Source organism: Macrobrachium nipponense, chromosome 6, assembly GCF_015104395.2.
Source record: "Macrobrachium nipponense isolate FS-2020 chromosome 6, ASM1510439v2, whole genome shotgun sequence".
NCBI lineage: Eukaryota > Metazoa > Arthropoda > Malacostraca > Decapoda > Palaemonidae > Macrobrachium > Macrobrachium nipponense.
Window position 1 is genome coordinate 118,779,070 of NC_061108.1, and position 18,633 is coordinate 118,797,702.

At 35.4% G+C, this 18,633-nt stretch overlaps 1 protein-coding gene across 1 annotated transcript in view; it reads left to right on the top strand.

The window, feature by feature from the left end:
* The first annotated feature begins 3,544 nt into the window (after positions 1 to 3,544).
* The window catches only part of LOC135216060 (dihydrolipoyllysine-residue succinyltransferase component of 2-oxoglutarate dehydrogenase complex, mitochondrial-like), a 35,992-nt gene continuing 20,903 nt past the window's right edge, over positions 3,545 to 18,633 (top strand). Inside the window, 5 exon segments of the mRNA XM_064251040.1 lie at positions 3,545 to 3,684; positions 8,729 to 8,750; positions 11,524 to 11,584; positions 11,765 to 11,829; positions 16,292 to 16,422. Of these exon segments, the coding sequence (XP_064107110.1) occupies positions 3,622 to 3,684; positions 8,729 to 8,750; positions 11,524 to 11,584; positions 11,765 to 11,829; positions 16,292 to 16,422 (342 nt within the window). The 5' untranslated portion in view covers positions 3,545 to 3,621.

Consider the following 18,633-nt stretch of genomic DNA (forward strand, 5'->3'; position numbering starts at 1 on the left):
AAAAACTAAATGACCATAGGCATCATTCATATACAAATTAATTGCAATGCCCAAACACGGGCGCCCGCAGCATATTTTCCAAGAGGGGGCAGACTATATATATATTTTATATATATATATATTATATATATTAAATATTATATTATATATATATATATATATATATATATATAATAATTTATATTATAATATATATAATACTATAATATATATATATCTATATATATATATATATATATATATATATATATATATATATATATATATATATATATATATATATATATGTGTGTGTGTGTGTGTGTGTGTGTGTGTGTGTATATGTATATATCAAAAGGTGCGAACATGTAGACGTCAGAGGGTTACCGAAACTCAGTAGATCAGTTAAGGAGTTTATTATGAGATACGTTTCGTGTCATCCTGACACATCATCAGTCTGTAATGTAAAATCAATTCACATTTATAAAAAATATAATTAAAGTTTACATGCTATTTTAAAAGGAAAACATAAAATACTAAAGTTATTTATAAAAATTATTGTTAAAAGCTAAAAATACTAAAATTATTTACAAGGTGACATTAAAATTGTAGAAATTTAGGATTAAAAAGGAATATTAACCTTTATAAAGCAAAGGACAAGAAAGGAATGGCTGTAGGACCGTCGTTTGCCCTGATCTCGACTACGCCAAGAAAAGCTGAGTAGAGGATTGATTAGAATTGAGGGAAGGAACGAGGTGCTTGATATGTAAAGACTCAAGTGTCGTTATATATTGGCTATGCTTGGTATTGTCAATTATCGAAAAATGTCTTTTTGCTAATTTCAATTTTACAGAGAGTTGCATGATTTCTTATATTAGAAAGTTCAGGATTGGTTATCCTCTGGCCAGTTCTGTAGCTTACTCCCAAATGACTAGAATATCGAACTTGCAACAAGCGTTTCGTCGATCCAACGTAAGTAAATTTGTAAATAATATTGGATCGCATAAAAAATGGCTTCGACTTTCAGAAACTTATTGTCATGGTTAGTCTCGATGTAGACTCTTTATTTACCAATGTACCCTTAGAAGAGACAATTAACATTATTTTAGACAGAGTTTATTTAAATGCTGATGACACTTTCCACGGTTTTAATAGAAATTTGTTTAAGCAATTATTGGAACTTGCTGTGCAAGATTCCGCTTTCGTTTATAATGGTCTTCTGTACTCGCAGGTCGAGGGCGTGGCCATGGGGTGCCCTGTAGCCCCGATTTTTGCCAATATGTTTATGGATTTCTTAGAGAAAAATTTTTTAGCCGAATGCCCAAGTTATTTTAAACCAACTTTTTAGAAGAGATATGTAGATGATACTTTTATTTTACTTAGACATGCATGGCAGGGTGATGCCTTTTTGGAGTTCGTGAATACTCAGCACAGTAACATAAACTTTACCATAGAAACTGAAAAAGATACCTGCTTACCTTTCTTAGATATCAAGATAACCAGAGATAATAATAAGTTTAATACTTCTGTCTATAGGAAACACACCTTCACAGGAATGGGGAATAATTCTTATAGTTCGTGCTTCATCAATTTTAAATTATATGCCATCTCCACTATGGTCTTTAGAGCACTTAGGTATGCTTCTGATTGGAAATCTTTCCACACTGAAATTGAATTTTTACAATATTATTTTTTAACTAACTCGTACCCTACGGAGGTATTTTATAAAATGGTAAACAAATGACTTAACTTAAACTTCACGGAAAATACCCCTTCATTTGATGTACCAAAATTACCCATATACGCCACTATTCCATATTTTTTTCAAAAATAAATTAGGAGACCGTATCAAGAAAATTATTGAAAGAGAGTTCGGAAGCCTCAAAGTTAATTTAATACCTGTTAATCCTCTCAAAATAGGCTCACTTCTTAGTCATAAAGAGAATTTGCAACGTTTATGCGATCCAATATTATTTACAAATTTACTTGCCCGGGATGTCCCGGTACTTACGTTGGATCGACGAAACGCTTGTTGCAAGTTCGATATTCTAGTCATTTGGGAGTAAGCTACAGAACTGGCCAGAGGATAACCAATCCTGGTCTTTCTAATATAAGAAATCATGCAACTCTCTGTAAAATTGAAATTAGCAAAAAAACATTTTTCGATAATTGACAATACCAAGCATAGCCAATATATAACGACACTTGAGTCTTTACATATCGAGCACCTCGTTCCTTCTCTCAATTCTAGTCAATCCTCTACTCAGCTTTTCTTGGCGTAGTCGAGATCTGGGCAAACGACGGTCCTACAGCCATTCCTTTCTTGTCCTTCACTTTATTAAGGTAGATAATTTGTAGATAATTTTAGTATTTTTAGCTTTTAACAATAATTTTTATGAACAACTTTAGTATTTTATGTTTTCCTTTTAAAATAGCATGTAAACATTCATTATATTTTTTATAAATGTGAATTGATTTTACATAACAGACTGATGATGTGTCAGGATGACACGAAATGTATCTTATAATAAACTCCTTAACTAATCTACTGAGTTTCGGTAACCCTCTGATGTCTATATATATATATATATATATATATATATATATATATATATAATATATATATATATATATATATATATATATATAATATGGAACTGCGATGCCAATAATTTAAGTGAAGCAAGCTGCGACAATGAAAAATTACAACGTTACATTGACTATTTTTCAATAGTTCAATATACTGTTCAGCTGAATTCAAATATTACAAGAAAGAACAACGCAGTTATATACTGCATAAAAATATTATACAGTACATAATGATACCTTTAATTTACTTAAACTAAAAGAATGTATTGTAAAATGGAAGGAAAACTAAGTGATGAGGTTAAATGTAATAAATATTATATATATAATTATTTGGCAGGACTTCAGGTGGGGGCAAGTGCCCCCTCTTGCCCCTATGTGCGGACGCCCATATGTGCCCAAACCGGTTTTGCAATCTGACCACTACAAAGTAACGTCACTTAAAAGCAAAAGATATAAAGTAAACCCCTGATACAATTATTGGATTAATCTAGCCTTGAGCCCAGAACTGGTTCATGCTTTGAGATCCTAATTAATTTTCTACTGTCTTTTTTTTCTCATCTTGTTTTTGCAATCTATATCCTGCGTAAAACTGGTTACCTCCAGTACACAGAGAAACTTGAATTTCCAAGTTTGTTTCTTTGATGATAAAGAAGGTAAAATCTTTATTGTTTTAGATCTTTCCTTTACGAAATACATCGATGGCCAAAGTTATATCAATTAACCGTTCCGAATTCCGTCAGAATAGAAGCGTTTCATCTTCTCCAGCAAGCGGCATGGGGCGATATATTGTGTTACGTAACTTATGCAGACAAATCGACGAATTTGAAACACCCGCCTTTTGCACTCTATAACAATTTTAGCTCGTAGCAAAATTCGGTATCGTGATCATCATAGGATATTCCAAAAATGCTGTTCAAATCCATACCTACTTTCTGATATCGAAATTTAAAGACATAAAAGTTATTTTTAGGAAATCCACTAAGTCGACAAATAGCCCCAACGTTAGGAAGTCGATGGTCGGTTCGCCGGGGACCATCCGAACCAATAGGCAAGATGATCAGCCTTAGACATTTTCATCGTTATTGGGCTCGATTGCCCAGTCAAGCAGATTTACAGGTAATTGAGGCTTGTTGTGCTTTTAGAATGAATTAGGAAAGGGAATTTGGAAATACCCATAATTCGTAGGACACCCGGCAGTGTAAACATTCGGCTATCATGACGTCATGGTAATCAGCTGATTGCTTCAGCAAGACAGATTCTTGCTGAAAACGGTGCAGAAATGCTGCAAGATGATGAGAGTTACCTTGTTATTTAAACCTTAAATGATTATTGATGTCATTTAAAGATTTTACACACAGCAAGATACATTACGGAGGTAATTTGAAGGTCAATATACTTCTCGTTGCCCGGCGATCCCGCACCGTCTGCAATGCAATTTGCTGGGTTACTTGAGCGTGCACGCCCCCAAGATTGACCGTATTGCGTAACCAGGTTAACAGATTATGTTATTTACACTAAATATTACTGAAATCTGGGAGTTAAAAGCCTATATTGTACTTTTAGCGAGTTAAAAAGGCTATATCAACCGTTGTGTGTAAATTAGGTTAGGTACTTTGCCTAACCTGCCGACCTAGGGACCGAATCCTTAACCTTACCGGCGAGGTTTCCGGTAACCTAACCGGACCTTGGGCTGTATTTATGTTAATAGCGTCTCTGTTGCAAGAAAGGCTGCAATCACATCAGAGGTTTCAGAAAGGAATTGCCTTTTTCCTATACCTTGGTAGACTATTTAGGTTAGCCTACAGACCTTGATGTCACTTTGATGTTGTTAATTCTAAGCAATAACTCCACACGGACTGCAAGGAACGTTCCCGCGAATATGACAGGTACTAGGGATTGGGGCTTCAAATGTATTTTGTTGTGTTTAGTACGAGACCTGGGGGTTAGTTAGGCTATATAGGTAAAAAACCGCATGGTACATGGGTGGACCATGTACGATCAATGTGTACAACCCCAAAAAAAGTACATTATAACGTGTCCTGACATCGGAGATGGGCATCAGACGCGACTTGTTGTTGGTGAGAAACGGAGCTAAAGACCTCTACTCCGGTGTCAGGACGCGCTATAATGTACTTTTCTTGGGGTTGTACACATTGATCGTACATGGTCCACCCCTGTACCATGCGGTTTTTTACCCTAGTTGATCCCAAAAAATTAATTTTAATTCTTTATAAGCAACTCAAATACTATAGGTAACTGTAATTTCCAAAGGAATACCCGACGCGGGGTTATTACAGAGATCTACCAAAAACTGAAATTATCTTAAACGATAACGGTCATGATTGAGGTTCATTTTCATTTGTGTGTTAGCCTAGGTAGTTAGGGTAGAATATCACAGCAGGCCAAGCAGGCCACCTACAATCAACTCTAGCCACCCTCCGAAAAAGTACATTATAACGCGTCCTGACACCGGAGATGGGCATCAGTCGCGACTTCTTGTTGGTGAAAAACGGAGCTAAAGACCTCTACTCTCCTTTCGAAGTAAGTATTTTCTCCAAAGTTAGAAATTAAGGCCAAATTTTAAGATTTAAACAGAGGGTACTGAAAAGGGTGGCCTACTGCAGTGGAAATCTCACCAAAACGCTTTAGAAATTTTTACTTACAACTAAAAATGTTTCGAAGATTGACGCTATCTTGATGTTTACGGAGTCGCTTGTGTCAACAAACTTCCCATTTCATGTGCTAAATCTGCACACCACTTGTACCCATAGACGCTGGGGCACTTTTCATCACAACAATCGTAAACCCACCTCTTACCAGCACTTATTCGTACTTATTCAAGGGGACTACGGCATTCTTTGCGGCGTTTTGCGCTCTTCAATTGTTTATCAGTGTTGTCAATTGGTATGTGTTTACCCTCCAAACTAGGTATAAGACTTACACAAAACCGGGGAAATAAGTGAAATTAGCGTATCTATTTGTAGTATATATACATATTAGAGCAATTTTATCATTACTGCATTACTATGACAACTAGAATTCATCGAAACAGTTTGTAAATGCATCGGCGTATGTGTGACGCTCCACTAGATTGGCAACGATGAGCCATTTTTCCTCACGTCGTCTGCTCGTAAGTATACATCCGAAACATTTGTAATTTTGGGGGGTTAATTTGGTTGCAAAAAAGGGATAATGGACATGAATTAAATAAACATTTTGAAGTAGAGTTAAACTAAATATTGAGTAAAGTAAACAATTAAGGGAATAAAGCTTTGCATCTCATAATCAGTGTTGTCGTCTGCTGCTCGTAACTTTGTTTACGGAGTGAGTGCTTAGGAAACACGAACAGCAATGTGGTTCGAGTGCACTGTGGAGTGAATTAAGACCAAAATGTGTATAATTACAATCAAATAAGCACTGTGGAGTTTCAGTTGTGATGGCAGTAAGGATAAAACCACTGATTACAAGGTAAGAATGAATTCAGTTCCAACCATAACCCCGGGAATAACAAGTTTCATACTTTCACTAATATAGGCAACAAAATGTTGTTTTATTGTGCTGATTACAACTGCAATCTTGAGTAAGATCAATAAACGTTACATACATACGCTAACATTGTTCAAATGAGTGCTGGGAAGGCTGGGGAAAGATGGTGGCTGTCACTGATGAGAACCGTCCATGCAAAACGTAGCCGCCATATTGGATTTCAAAACTGCCTTGAAAACATATTTTACAAAGAGCTCACATGCTTATTTTAATTCGTATGGGGCTTTCATATATCACAATATGTTGACGAAACTTCAGTCTTTTAAATGGTATGCTTAGAGTTGCAATTGTATTCATGTTTCACCAATTAAATATCGAGTGAATAAGACCCGTCCACCGTGATGAGGGTTGGCCTGTCGTGATATTCTACCCTATTCAAGCCCAAAATTTCCCTTCATCCAAATTTCATTTTTGTGCTACAGTAATAAAATAGGCTATTAGGCTATCATGATATTTAGCCAGAATTAGGTCCAGGTTACTAGCCTAGGTACACCCAGTCTGCCTCTCCAGCTACACACAGTAATATTTTTCTTGCTTGTTATGATGGTTTTTGCATGTTTCATACCATTATTATTTTTGGAAATGCTTAGTTTTCAACTTTTTCTAAAGTCTAATGGAAAGATAGGGGTGACATTGAACTCTTCTTAGTGCGTACTAACTACTACCTATCTGTGGGTTTCATAGCTGGGTTGCAGACTGGGTGTAAACTATATTAATACAAATATTTATAGTACTGGGATTATTGGAAATGGACATCTTGAGCAATATAATTCAGTGTTTTTTAATCCATCGTTGTATGTATTTTATTGTTAAAACAGCAGAGGAGAATATTTGATTTGCTGGGTAAAATAGATTTTTACTAGGCTATAAGTAATTTTGTTGTTGAGAATCGATAGCGAAGTCAGGAAGGAAGTGTTTGTACTTTAGGGGCTCTAGCCTAATGGTTGACTTAACCAAGGGTTTTCTTTCCCCTTTTAGATTTACTATTTTTTATGATCGATTTGGTTATATCTGAAGCTATTTCATTTTCCTCTTGACTCCCATGCCTTAACCAACATTAGACTGAAGTCACAGACTGGAGGAGGACCTGAGGCATATTGATCGTTAACCATTTTAAATTATTGCTAGGAGAGTTCAGCCCTCTAGTTTTAGTTGAAAGTTTAGTCTGTGGCTTCTTTCATAGCCTAGTGCATTGACTAGTAGCTGGGTTTTGTGCTTTTAAGCTGTGCAACCATGTTAACAGATGGTGCCCTACACTGTCTATCATTACTGGGCCTGGTTCCTTGGCAGATTATTTATGATTTGCTGTAGAGTCTTTGGTTTGTGGTACTAGGTACTCATGTCCTCATTAGGTTTCAGCAGTATTGACCATGATGCAGCTGTTAGTCTAGGGCTGGACGGCGTGTTGGCATCCTCATCATCAAGGGAGGATCCTTCTTGATACGTGAGGATATTTTGGGATATAAAGAACCTTGATTTGGAGAACCATTCATTTCAGTGTTGGAAAGCTGATAGCATTGTCGAAAGACAGTTCTCATTCTCACAAAGTTCTGCTGCAGATTCTGCTTATGGGCTTTGTACTGATCAGTTACTGATTGGTTGCTAGCATACAGGCAGCAGCTCTAGTCAGTGTAGGCTGCGAATGTATGGTAAAAAGTAATATTTTGGAAGAATTGAGGCTCTTGGGTTTGCACCACCATAAGTTTTCATGTTTTTTGGTGTTGATAGCTCACGAGTGCTTCTACGTATACCATGGGGATCTTTGTCCGGGAGCTATGTGAATATGGTCAGGTATATGTGTATATATTCAGTGATATCCACACTATGCTTGTGCTTTTAATATAAGTGAGATTATAATTCTGCGTTGGTAAAGGTCTTCTGAAGAAATAGGCTAATTTGTCGTAAGCAAGGTCTTGAAACTATTATAAGCAATTGGGTGAAATATGAATTGTCCTCAATACAGTAAATTAATATGTTGAGCAATTTATAAGTGGGATTTTAAGTTTATTATTCAAGGATACTATATATTATTAATTTTACTTTTTGTTACTGTAATTCTTTAATTCCTTTTTTTTTAACACTTTACAGCCTATATTCATGGGTTGGTATACGTACTACATACATAATACTCTCATAAGGTCTGTAGTAATGCTTGTTCAAATCCGTTTAAAATTCCCTTTGATCTAAATTGTTTTTCAGTTTAGATTATTCTTCTACAGTATTTATTGATTTTATCATTTTGGAAATATGTTGTGTTTATATTATAGTTATTGTTGCTAGTATTGTTAAATATTTTGTAAGAGAATATTTCCTTTAACAGTACAGTAAAATTAGATGCCCTATGTGTACATTATAGCACTACACAATAGAGGATTCCGATAGTAAATAGAACTGCAAGTTTTATGATTTAACAGTGATTAAATTTGGGAAGAACTTTATTCTTTAAATAAATGAACTTGACTGCTTGAATTGTTTTAATTAGTGGAAATGTAAAATACTATACCATTTAAAGTCTTCTGTCAAATTTTTATTTTATTTTAATGTTTTGTATAAATACTGTTTGTTTAGGAGGAGTGTGGACCTCATAACTTATGATTTTAATTTTTTTCCACAGGTGCTGCGGCTCTCTACAAAATGTAAGTTAGCAATGTATTTGTCACTGTATTTTAGGAGTAGGTGTATTTGCATGTAAAACTTATTACTCTGAAAATCTACACACAATGAATATAAAGGAGTGTAATGAATATTGTACAGGTATATATAGTGAATATAAATATTTTACAGGTACTATAGTGAATATAATATTGCTGTAATTTCATTTGCCATTTTTTGAAATATCAGTATTATGTATGCATTAGGGAAATTTGCTTTCATTTGGGAAGGTAATGGTTTTTAGTTATACACATGAGCTTAATAAATATAGTATTTACTCTTCATTTGATACAGATTTAATATATATTGTTATTGTAGAGACATGAAAATAATCTTGGAACTTTATTATTGCACTTATTATATTGGGAGATTCAGATTTTCTCCTTATTTTGTATTCCTTTAGTATTGAATTTATTTTATTTGAATAATATTACAGTGGACCACCACCCATATTCGCGGCGAATGCTTACCAGACCCCCAATGCAAATAGTTAAAATCCCTCTAGAAACGCTTACTTAGAACTGCCAATTTTGATAGTTCAAACACAAGAAAACCCCCTAAATATGCTTATACCTGAATATTTTAATAGTTTTATCACAAAAAGTGCCATTTTGTCATGACATTGATGTGAAAATACATACAGTAATTAGTGAGTATTTCTCAGTGAAAAATACAGCGATAGGTAAATTTCATGTAAATAATGTGTAGATATGGTCCAAAGAGAAATCTGCGAATCTCGAGAATGCGAATACGTGGGATTGACTGTAAATAAAGTGGTGGCTTAATGTCTAAGTGATAATTGCACACAGTGTACAACTTTTATTCAGAAGCTTTCTTGGATCATTTTTCTCTCTATTCTCTTTTTGTGGCTTTCTGTGTTTTGGCATCTTGTTTATCATAATTGATTTTGTTTTTCCATAGCATTAATCTCCCACAGAAAATTTGGTTTTGTTAGTTGGTAGTCGATTCTTTTCCCACATTTTATTCTTATTAAGATTTGCTTCTCAACAGCAGGAGAAATCTATCTTATCATTTTGCTGGAGACCTCTATACAAATTATTGTTAAAAGTAAGCTCTAATCTGTAATTGTATAGGAACATTTATGGTTCTTGTACAGGAGTACTTGCCCCATGAAGCAGCCTGCTCCACTATATCCCAAGGTGAAGTGCACTTGCTCACCTGAACCTTTTATATTTGCTGTAGTAATAATGCCTTTGGGCAATTACTTTCCAAAAGGGGGCTACAGCCTTGTGTATCATATGAGTGTTCTTTATGCAGAACTAAAGAATCTTTGGCGAGTCATGTAAGAGTTTAAGAATTTTAGTGCAGTGATGTGATTAAGATTATGTTCTATATTCATAACTAAAGGTTCTTTAAAGCACCATCTCTTCATCTCTTCATAGTTGAAATGCTTTCTTTCCTTTGCCCATTATTTTTTTATGGTTGCTTTCCCCCCCTTCCCCCCCTGGTTGCTCTACTTCTGTAACTGCTTTATTTCAGTTACAGCTTTCATATGAAGTCGGCCAACCTTATCATTCTACAGTTGAAGTGTGCCTCAGTTTCATAGCTAAACTGGTTCAAGAGAACATTGGCAGTTACTTTATTTTGAGCAATGTATTTAGTGACATATTGTCTGTTAAGCTCACATTAATTGATTATGTATATAATGAGCATTAGAATTATAGCATAAAGTACGGTATTGGAATTTTTGACAAAGCTTTATGTGAAAGTGGAAACTCAACCAATCTCCATTGCAGAATAAATTGTGCACATTTGGATAGAGTAATTTTAGTTTGGTCAGTCTTTTTGTTTTCTTTTGGAAGTTTTCTAAAAAAATTTTAACTAAGGAGAAGGCCTTTTATTGTTTTGGTAGTTAGATGATGTTTGCTGTTTTCATCAGTTTTCTCACTCCTTACTTGTGGAATGCTTTATTCCTCTTAAAGGAGGCTGGAATTTTTTTGTGCTTTTGCTTAGCCAAAGCATTGAACATGATAACATAAAGTTGGCAAAAATGAGGTCTTCCCCTTCTCTTTGCCTTTCCTTCAGGAAGGAAGGGTTCTGGCCTTTTTTAAGTTGTTCTTATAGTATAAGGAAGGGTTCTGGCCTTTTTCAAGTTGTTCTTATAGTATAAGTTAAATCCTTGCAAGCTGTTCTTGTGTTTGTAACTGTGATGAATAGTTGAATAATATCTTATGAGTGGATGGCAGTAGGTGTATTTGGTAATAAATTGTAGCTCATAGTAGGGATTGGTAAACATTTATGCACTGCATTGTTTCAATTCCCACTCCTCATTGCATTCTGTCTTGAATTTCATCCCTGCAATACTGTCTTTTCCTACCTAGCTGTTCAATTGTAACCTTCCCTAAAAGAATAAATTTCTTTACTTAAACCTGAGAGGCTGTTTGAAGTAAAGGCTATATCAATGTTACCAAAGATGCATTATTGCACAGTACGTTAGAGTACAGAACTAGGATATTGTCAGGTGGTTCTGAAAATTTGCCCTCTTTCTTGACTGATGTTGGTACAGATTTAAGTTAAATTATTTTGAAAGCATGTAACCAGAAATTTAACTTGAATATTTCCAGTGCATTACCATGTCTAGTTGTGAAAACAAAGTAAAATGCAAATTATTGTATTGGGGAACTAAGTAACAATATTTCCATATTTTTAGTCATTTGTAGGTAGTATATAAAATTTTCAGATTCAGTCTTGTTTTAACTGAACTTGACCAATTATTAATTGCTGTTTCTTTTACAGGCCTATCAACATCTGCATCAAGGAAACTGCTTCAAGCAGAAACTTTGCCATTAGGACTGTTGTGAGTATTACATGTGGTAATTAGCATAGACTGCTGATTGGGCTGTGCATTAGGAGTCTGGTTACTATGATAATGCAGCATTAATGTTCAAGTTTTTTGTCAGCTTTTATGTTGTTATAATTATGAGTTGTGCATGAGTTTTTGTAAAGCATATCATGCATTGGTTTTTGTCTGTTCCAGGTCTAAACGCCATTATGAGCAGCATTTGGGCAGTTTTAAAAACTTTCACACTTCTGTTGTATTTGGTACGTACTTTAGCTTCACATTTTCTATTGATAGATGGCTTACCTTTTGCCTAAACTGGCTTTTCTCTCCTCAACTGAATTTAAGTGAACTCAGCCATATAAAAGTTTTAGCTTGAGAGAAAATCTACTGTGTAATTTGTATTTTTTCTAACATTATGGTTATTTGAGTGATTTTTAAAGAAGCATCTTTAAACTATGTTGTAACTTGTAACTTGACCATTTTTATAGTTAAGCAAGGTTGTAGCATGAGGCCAATGCATTTCCTACAAACACTCCAAGGCCCCTTATATTTTTTGTGTCAGGATATGCAGAAACTGCTTAAATGATAGGATAGTATGCAGTATGATATTCAGGTTGGGAATACTAGCCTTGCTTTCTTATCTGTTTCATATTATGTCAATAGCTTTTATATTAGTGCATTTACTGGCAAAAGCTGTATTAAGACCTTTTTCATGTGCTTATCATGTTTTCCAACAAGTCCATCTCAAACCCCTAGATTCTTATTGATAGGCCGTGTGATTGTGGCCAAGCAGATGCAGCTCGGTTGTCTGCAGTTTTAATTCATATGCTCTTCCTTCAGTTGGATATTTGATATTTAAATCAGTCATTATTGAAATATAGTAAAAAATTAGTTGCTACTATCAAGCTGCCTTTAATTTTCTTGGCTCATGCTAAATAAGTATAAGACAACTGCTGTAGGGACCATAATTCTGATGAAAAGGGGCTTTCTAATAGAGTTTAGTTCCCTCTTAGTTGGCTGATTCAAGCACCATTCTGGGTGAGCTTGAAAGTGAAGGAGAAAGTGTCTTTTATATAAAGCACTTGCATCAATTGGTACTTGTTAATTTGGGTATTGTTTGCCCACCAAACCGGCTAAGGGAGAGGCAGTACTAGTTGGTCTTCTAGATGAAACTCGTTTTCAAGCCGATTTTGATTTTTCAAGTTTCGTTTTATAAATTTCACTGAGTATGGTAGAACTTTATATTGTATCAGGGAATTGAAAATATTTATTATAGTTAAATTGCATTTCATTAATACTGCACCAATAAACTTAGAGGTTCTTTTGTACTTGCAATGATTATTTTAAGCATGGATGCTTGGCATTTTGAATGATCATCATTAAAAAAAAATGAAATAGAGTAAATTTCTTTAAGAAATTAATGTTTATGTGCAGGATTAAGTAAATCATACTTAGCTTTTCCAATTGGAGCTTTGGAAATGAAAATTTTTTCTATCTTGTACAGATGAAACCTGAAATGTTAAATTACCAAAAAAAAAAAAAAACTTGCTACAGTATTTTAATAATGGATAATTTTCCCTCTATTATAAGTTAATGTTTTGAGTCACTCATTGTCTTATGTGCCTAAGAAATATGCAGGGTGTCCATAAGGTAAGCGTCAGCATTGACAAAGGCAAGGTGGCAGCACACAAGACCCAATGTAAAGGAGTCCTGGGGGAGGCGGGACCATTATAGGGTCCGGGGGAGGGGTTATGTGCCTCCAAGAAATGCAACAATAGGCCATTCATGGAGGGTGAACCTTGTAAGCCAAGCGATGCCCCAACAGCCACCATCTTGGTTGATTCAGAATCTGAAACTAAGGAATTAGATGGCGTAGCCGCCTCCCTCTCGGGAAGACTTAACGTGTCACGGATTGCGGTGCATGGTTGCTGACCAGCTCCCACCTCATACGTGCAGGAGTTGCCAGATCTCACAAATTCCTTGCTATACAATCTTTGATTGTTTTAACCGGTTTCCAGCTGCCGCAGTAAGATTTATCTTATTGTAAAGACCTCAGGTTTGTTAGCTATGAAAAATAGGAATTGATTAAAAATTTGTCATTTATAATTTAGAAAATATATTACTAAAGCAATTGAACAGACAAATATGTGGAAATTATTACAAAACCGTGTCTTTTATCTTTCTTCGATACACAACATCTTTTAATATAACTCCATAGAAAGAAGTCTAGGGGAGTGAACAAGGTGGCCAGGTAATTGTGCCTTCCCTTCCAATCCACTGTTCTGGAAATGTTTGATTTAGGAACCCATGAACATGCAGTCCCCAGGGTGATGGTGTACTACCATCTTTCTGGAAAATAATGGTTGGTTGAAGGTCATCTTGTTGTGGTGCCACAAATTCAGTCAAAAGGTCAGGGTAAACATCTGCTGTATTTGAGATCTTATTGAATTAAAATGGACTGATGATTCGATTGCACATGATTCCACACACATTTACCTTAAGACTATCTTGGTGAAGGTCCTTAGTTACTTGGGGATTTTCTGATCCCCAGAATCTCACATTATGTGTGTTAAGTTTCCTTGATAATTGAAAGGTTGCCTCATCCCTAAAACTTGGTTTAGGAACGTTTCATCCTCAGCGTCTTGGTTTATCATTTGGCTCAGGTGCCTGTTGAGTTGCACTTGTAAGTGTGCAAGCGTAAGTTCTTGTGTAGGACTTTTTGTGCACTGTTGAACATGTTAGCTGTAAAAGTCTTGCAGCCGTACAGATGGACTTTGTTGGAAAATGATACATGGCTTTTCATATGTACGGTATATGTTTTCTCCAGATGTTCTTAATTGGCCACCCCTCCTTTTTTCCAACTCTGTCCTTGTCTCTATAAATTTCTTGTGCCATGCACAAAATGACAGACATTACAATGGATCTCTTCCGTACTTAGTTATGTAGTTTCGCTGAGTCTGTGAACCTAATTGTTTCAATAAACTATGACATGGGTGCCTTTTCCTGAGGAGTAACCATTTTTTAGGGGTTCATTTAACAGTACCTTTCATCAATGGGGTACCTGAAATAAACAAATGCAATGAGATTAAAAACTTTAATTGCTGACGGCATAGGACAGATCTGATTAAGTTATCTCATCAATTGTTTTTGTAATATATTTTTTTAATGTAAAGAAACTTTAGGGACACCCCGTATTATTACCTTGTGTTATTAAAATGTACATTTTTTTATTGCGTACACTGCAGGAAACACTGCTTGAAATAATAACTTGGCATGTTGCAAAATTTGGTGCAAACATTCTAATACTGGTAGTAGAAGTAAAACTATCTCATTAACACTTTGTTAACAGACATTCATATGCTTTTTGTTAGGTTTCCTATTTTTAAAGGGGAGACAATAGATTCTTTTGATTTTTCTTATATTGTGCTCTTTACTCCTAGTTTCCTTCTAGTTCAAGTACTTGTCTAATCTTTTTTCCATAATGGTTTTCTTTGACTTCATCTGGTATGTATCCTGTCTCCATTATATCTACCATTTGTTCTTATGGTTCTTCCTAAATTATGTGATCAGTCCATGTAGGCCATAGAGATTTGGAGCTGTTTTCTTGTCGAAGAACAGTTCTCTCTCTAACCACTTATTCTATGATCATCCTAGTTCACTCTACACTTAAATTTTTATATTTTAGTCACTTTAAATTGCACACCATAGTTATATATTTTCATATGCAATATAAAATTTTTACCCTTTATACCATTTATTATTTATGAACATTTCAGCAGTTCCTTTTCACTTTAGCCAGACTGCAGTTAGTCTTTTTCTTATTTCCTTTTGACTCTGACCTCACAATCCCTTATATCTCCAAGGTAATAAAATTCAACCTTCACCTGTTGCATAGTAATGTACAAGTATTCATTGCCCTACCCTCATAACATCAGTATCCACATAGACAGGTACCAGAATGTTGTTGTTGTTTAACAATTTAATGAAAAATGTTCTCGTCAGTAATCACAGATCTGGGATTTGGATTTAGTGATTTTTCACCTGCCTCCTTTCCATTCATTCCTTTCTTCCATCTTCTAAATCTCTAAAGCATCTTCCTTTTATTCTGCTACAAATACCTGATCATTTGGATACAATTATTACCAGTGGCCCATCTCTCTGCACTCTTTTGTAGGAGCAAGGGCCTTTTGCTGATCTTGATGTACAAGTATTGTGTAGGCACAAGACTTGAGGGCATATTTTACTTCTTAGCATAAGAAATATAACAAGACATGTATGTTCACTTGAGAATACAATTTGAATTTGTTCAGGGACGTAAAAGAGATGATGGCATGGGAATATCTTAAAAGCTGGAGTACAGGAGGAAATGTATTATATTGGATAGACATTTGTGGCAAGAATTTTGGGCCTCTGTACCCCCTAGGTTGTTGCAGAATCTTTGTTTGACTGATTAATTGAATGATCCATCGTAAAAGTATCGTAGTACTTGTATGTCTATGGCACCATTATAAAGACAGATAATTAAATTTTGTTAATTACCACAAGAATTTTTGTAAAAAAATAATGGGTATTTTTATTATCAATTGTTAAATTAAGTACTTAATTTTGTTTTGAATATTATTGACCAACCTTTGGAGAGTTGAACATTTATCTTGGTCTTTTAGTTACAAGATCTTTATGTTAACAATTATGAAGTTTATTTGATATAGTAATGGTTTTCAGGAGGTGAGGTGAAACCTATTGAAGTTCCACCCTTTGCGGAGTCCATTACTGAAGGAGACTTGAGATGGGTTAAAGAAGTTGGTGAAAGTTTTGAAGAGGATGAAGTGATAGCAGAAGTTGAAACTGACAAGGTGACATTAGATAAGTTTTTCTAATACAGTATATGAAGTACTTTTTTATATTAATGTTTCACTTCAGAGTTTTCCGTTTATGAATGAATTATTGTTTGCAATATAATCCAAAAATTTGGTTGATCACCAGTTATATCATGTAGATATTTGATACAGTATATGGAACACTGTTATATACTTTTGTAAAATGTTAGTTTTAAAAGCTGAATAGAAAAATGTTTTTCTGTAAGTTTACATATACGTACATACATAATATGACTTGGCCAGAGGACTTTGCAGTTTCTTTGTTTATTACAATTTCTTAATTGCTTTATGGGTAATTTTTCACTTTAATACCAGTTTTTTCCAAATCTTAATACTAGAGATTATTCTTTGTTCTAAAGGCTCCATAATGTGCTTAATATGAAATAAGATTGGTCACAAAAATGATCACAATTTTGCTGTTATCAAGATATTTAAAGCCTTCATTTATGGATGTGGGCTGGTATTAAAGTATGAATTTGCCAAATTATGTAGAGGGAAAACAAGCTAAAAATGTATAAATGAAAGTTTTATTTGATAGCAGATTCACAAATGGTGATCATTTTTCTTTTTTGTCAGGTTAGATTAAGTCTTCTGTTTTTCGTAATGAAGAAACAGTAAACCACCAGTTCTGGATTCATTTACAGTGTATATATGTACGTGTTCATATACAAAACACACCTTCAGTCTTAACATTAGGATAAATTAACAAATTGTGTGTGCAAAGAACTATTGTCATCTGTGGTTGATCATGAGGTCTGTGGGATCTCCCACAATGCCTTTGGCATCTCGTGATCACATCAGTTACGTACTTTCTTACTGCCTTTAATAGAGGACACGTTTTGCTCTGTCCTTTTAAAGCCAGTTGAATTTGCTCTCTTTCTTTTCCTTTTCTATGTTTTAGTGTGTGTGATTCCTGTGTTTGTATGGGTATCTGGATATCATGGATCATTTTACTTCCCAGTCTAAGGTTTCTCTGGGATCTCACAGGAAATGTAGGAATTGCCTGGGTATTAGTGGGTTTCTTTGTCCAAGATTTTTGACATCCGTGGGACAATCAGGACACATATGCTTTTCCTCTATTTTGTCTGCTTCGTCGGACTCTAAACAAGGTAATGTGGTCATGAAATCTTGGAATGATCCTGGTGGCTCCCTTGTGGCCAGAAGTAGAATGGTTTCTGGGTATGTTATCCCTGCTAGTAGAAGTTCCAAGAGAGCTGCCGCCCTGGCACAACCTACTACAGGCAGTCCCCGGTTATGAGCGGGGGTTCCTGTCTCGGCAGGGTGCTGATAAGAGGAAACCGCCATTAACTGGTAGGTATGTCGTGACGCCATAACTATAAGCGGCATCTTTTGGCGCCAATAACTGAAACTTGGCCTGCTATGGCGCCGATAACTGAAACTCGGCCCGCCATGGTGCCGATAACTGAAACTTGGCCTGCTATGGCACCGTAAATCGCCAATTTTTATGCATTCAACTTACCTGTCAGATATATACTTAGCTATAGACTCCGTCGTCCCCGATAGAAATTCGAATTTCGCGGCACACTCTACAGGTAGGTCAGGTGATCTACCGCCCCGCCGCTGGTGGCGGGAATAGGAATCATTCCCGTTTTCTAAGACAGATTTTCTCTATCGGCCGTGACAGCAACATTGTTGTTGTTACTCCTGATTTGATTTTCGTGTTTTTTCATCGCTATTGATCTTCTAAGCTGGTTATTTTGGTGACGTATTGGATCTTTGGTTTGGCATACTCTTTCGTGGAACGTTATTTGGACTTGGTTTTTGGATTTTTCTCACAATGTCGGATTCTAGCTTTACGGTTAGAAGACAGTGTGTAAATGAGGGATGCATGGTGAGGCTACCGAAAGCTTCGGTAGATCCTCACACAGTTTGTAAGGGGTGTAGAATGAATGAATGCTCTATATCTAACACCTGTGATGAATGTGTTGGTTTGAATGAGGAAGAATGGAAGAATTTAAATTCCTATTTAAGGAAATTGGAGATGGATAGGGCTAGGAAGGCTTCCTCTAGAAGCGTAAGTAGGTCTCGCTCTAACGAGCCTATTAAATTAACACCTAACCCTAAACCTGTATCTTCTTCCTCTAGTACTAAGACTGCAAATCCAGCAACGGAAATTGCAGATCTTGAAGCTGCACTACAAAGGATGGAACGTAAAATGCTGACGTT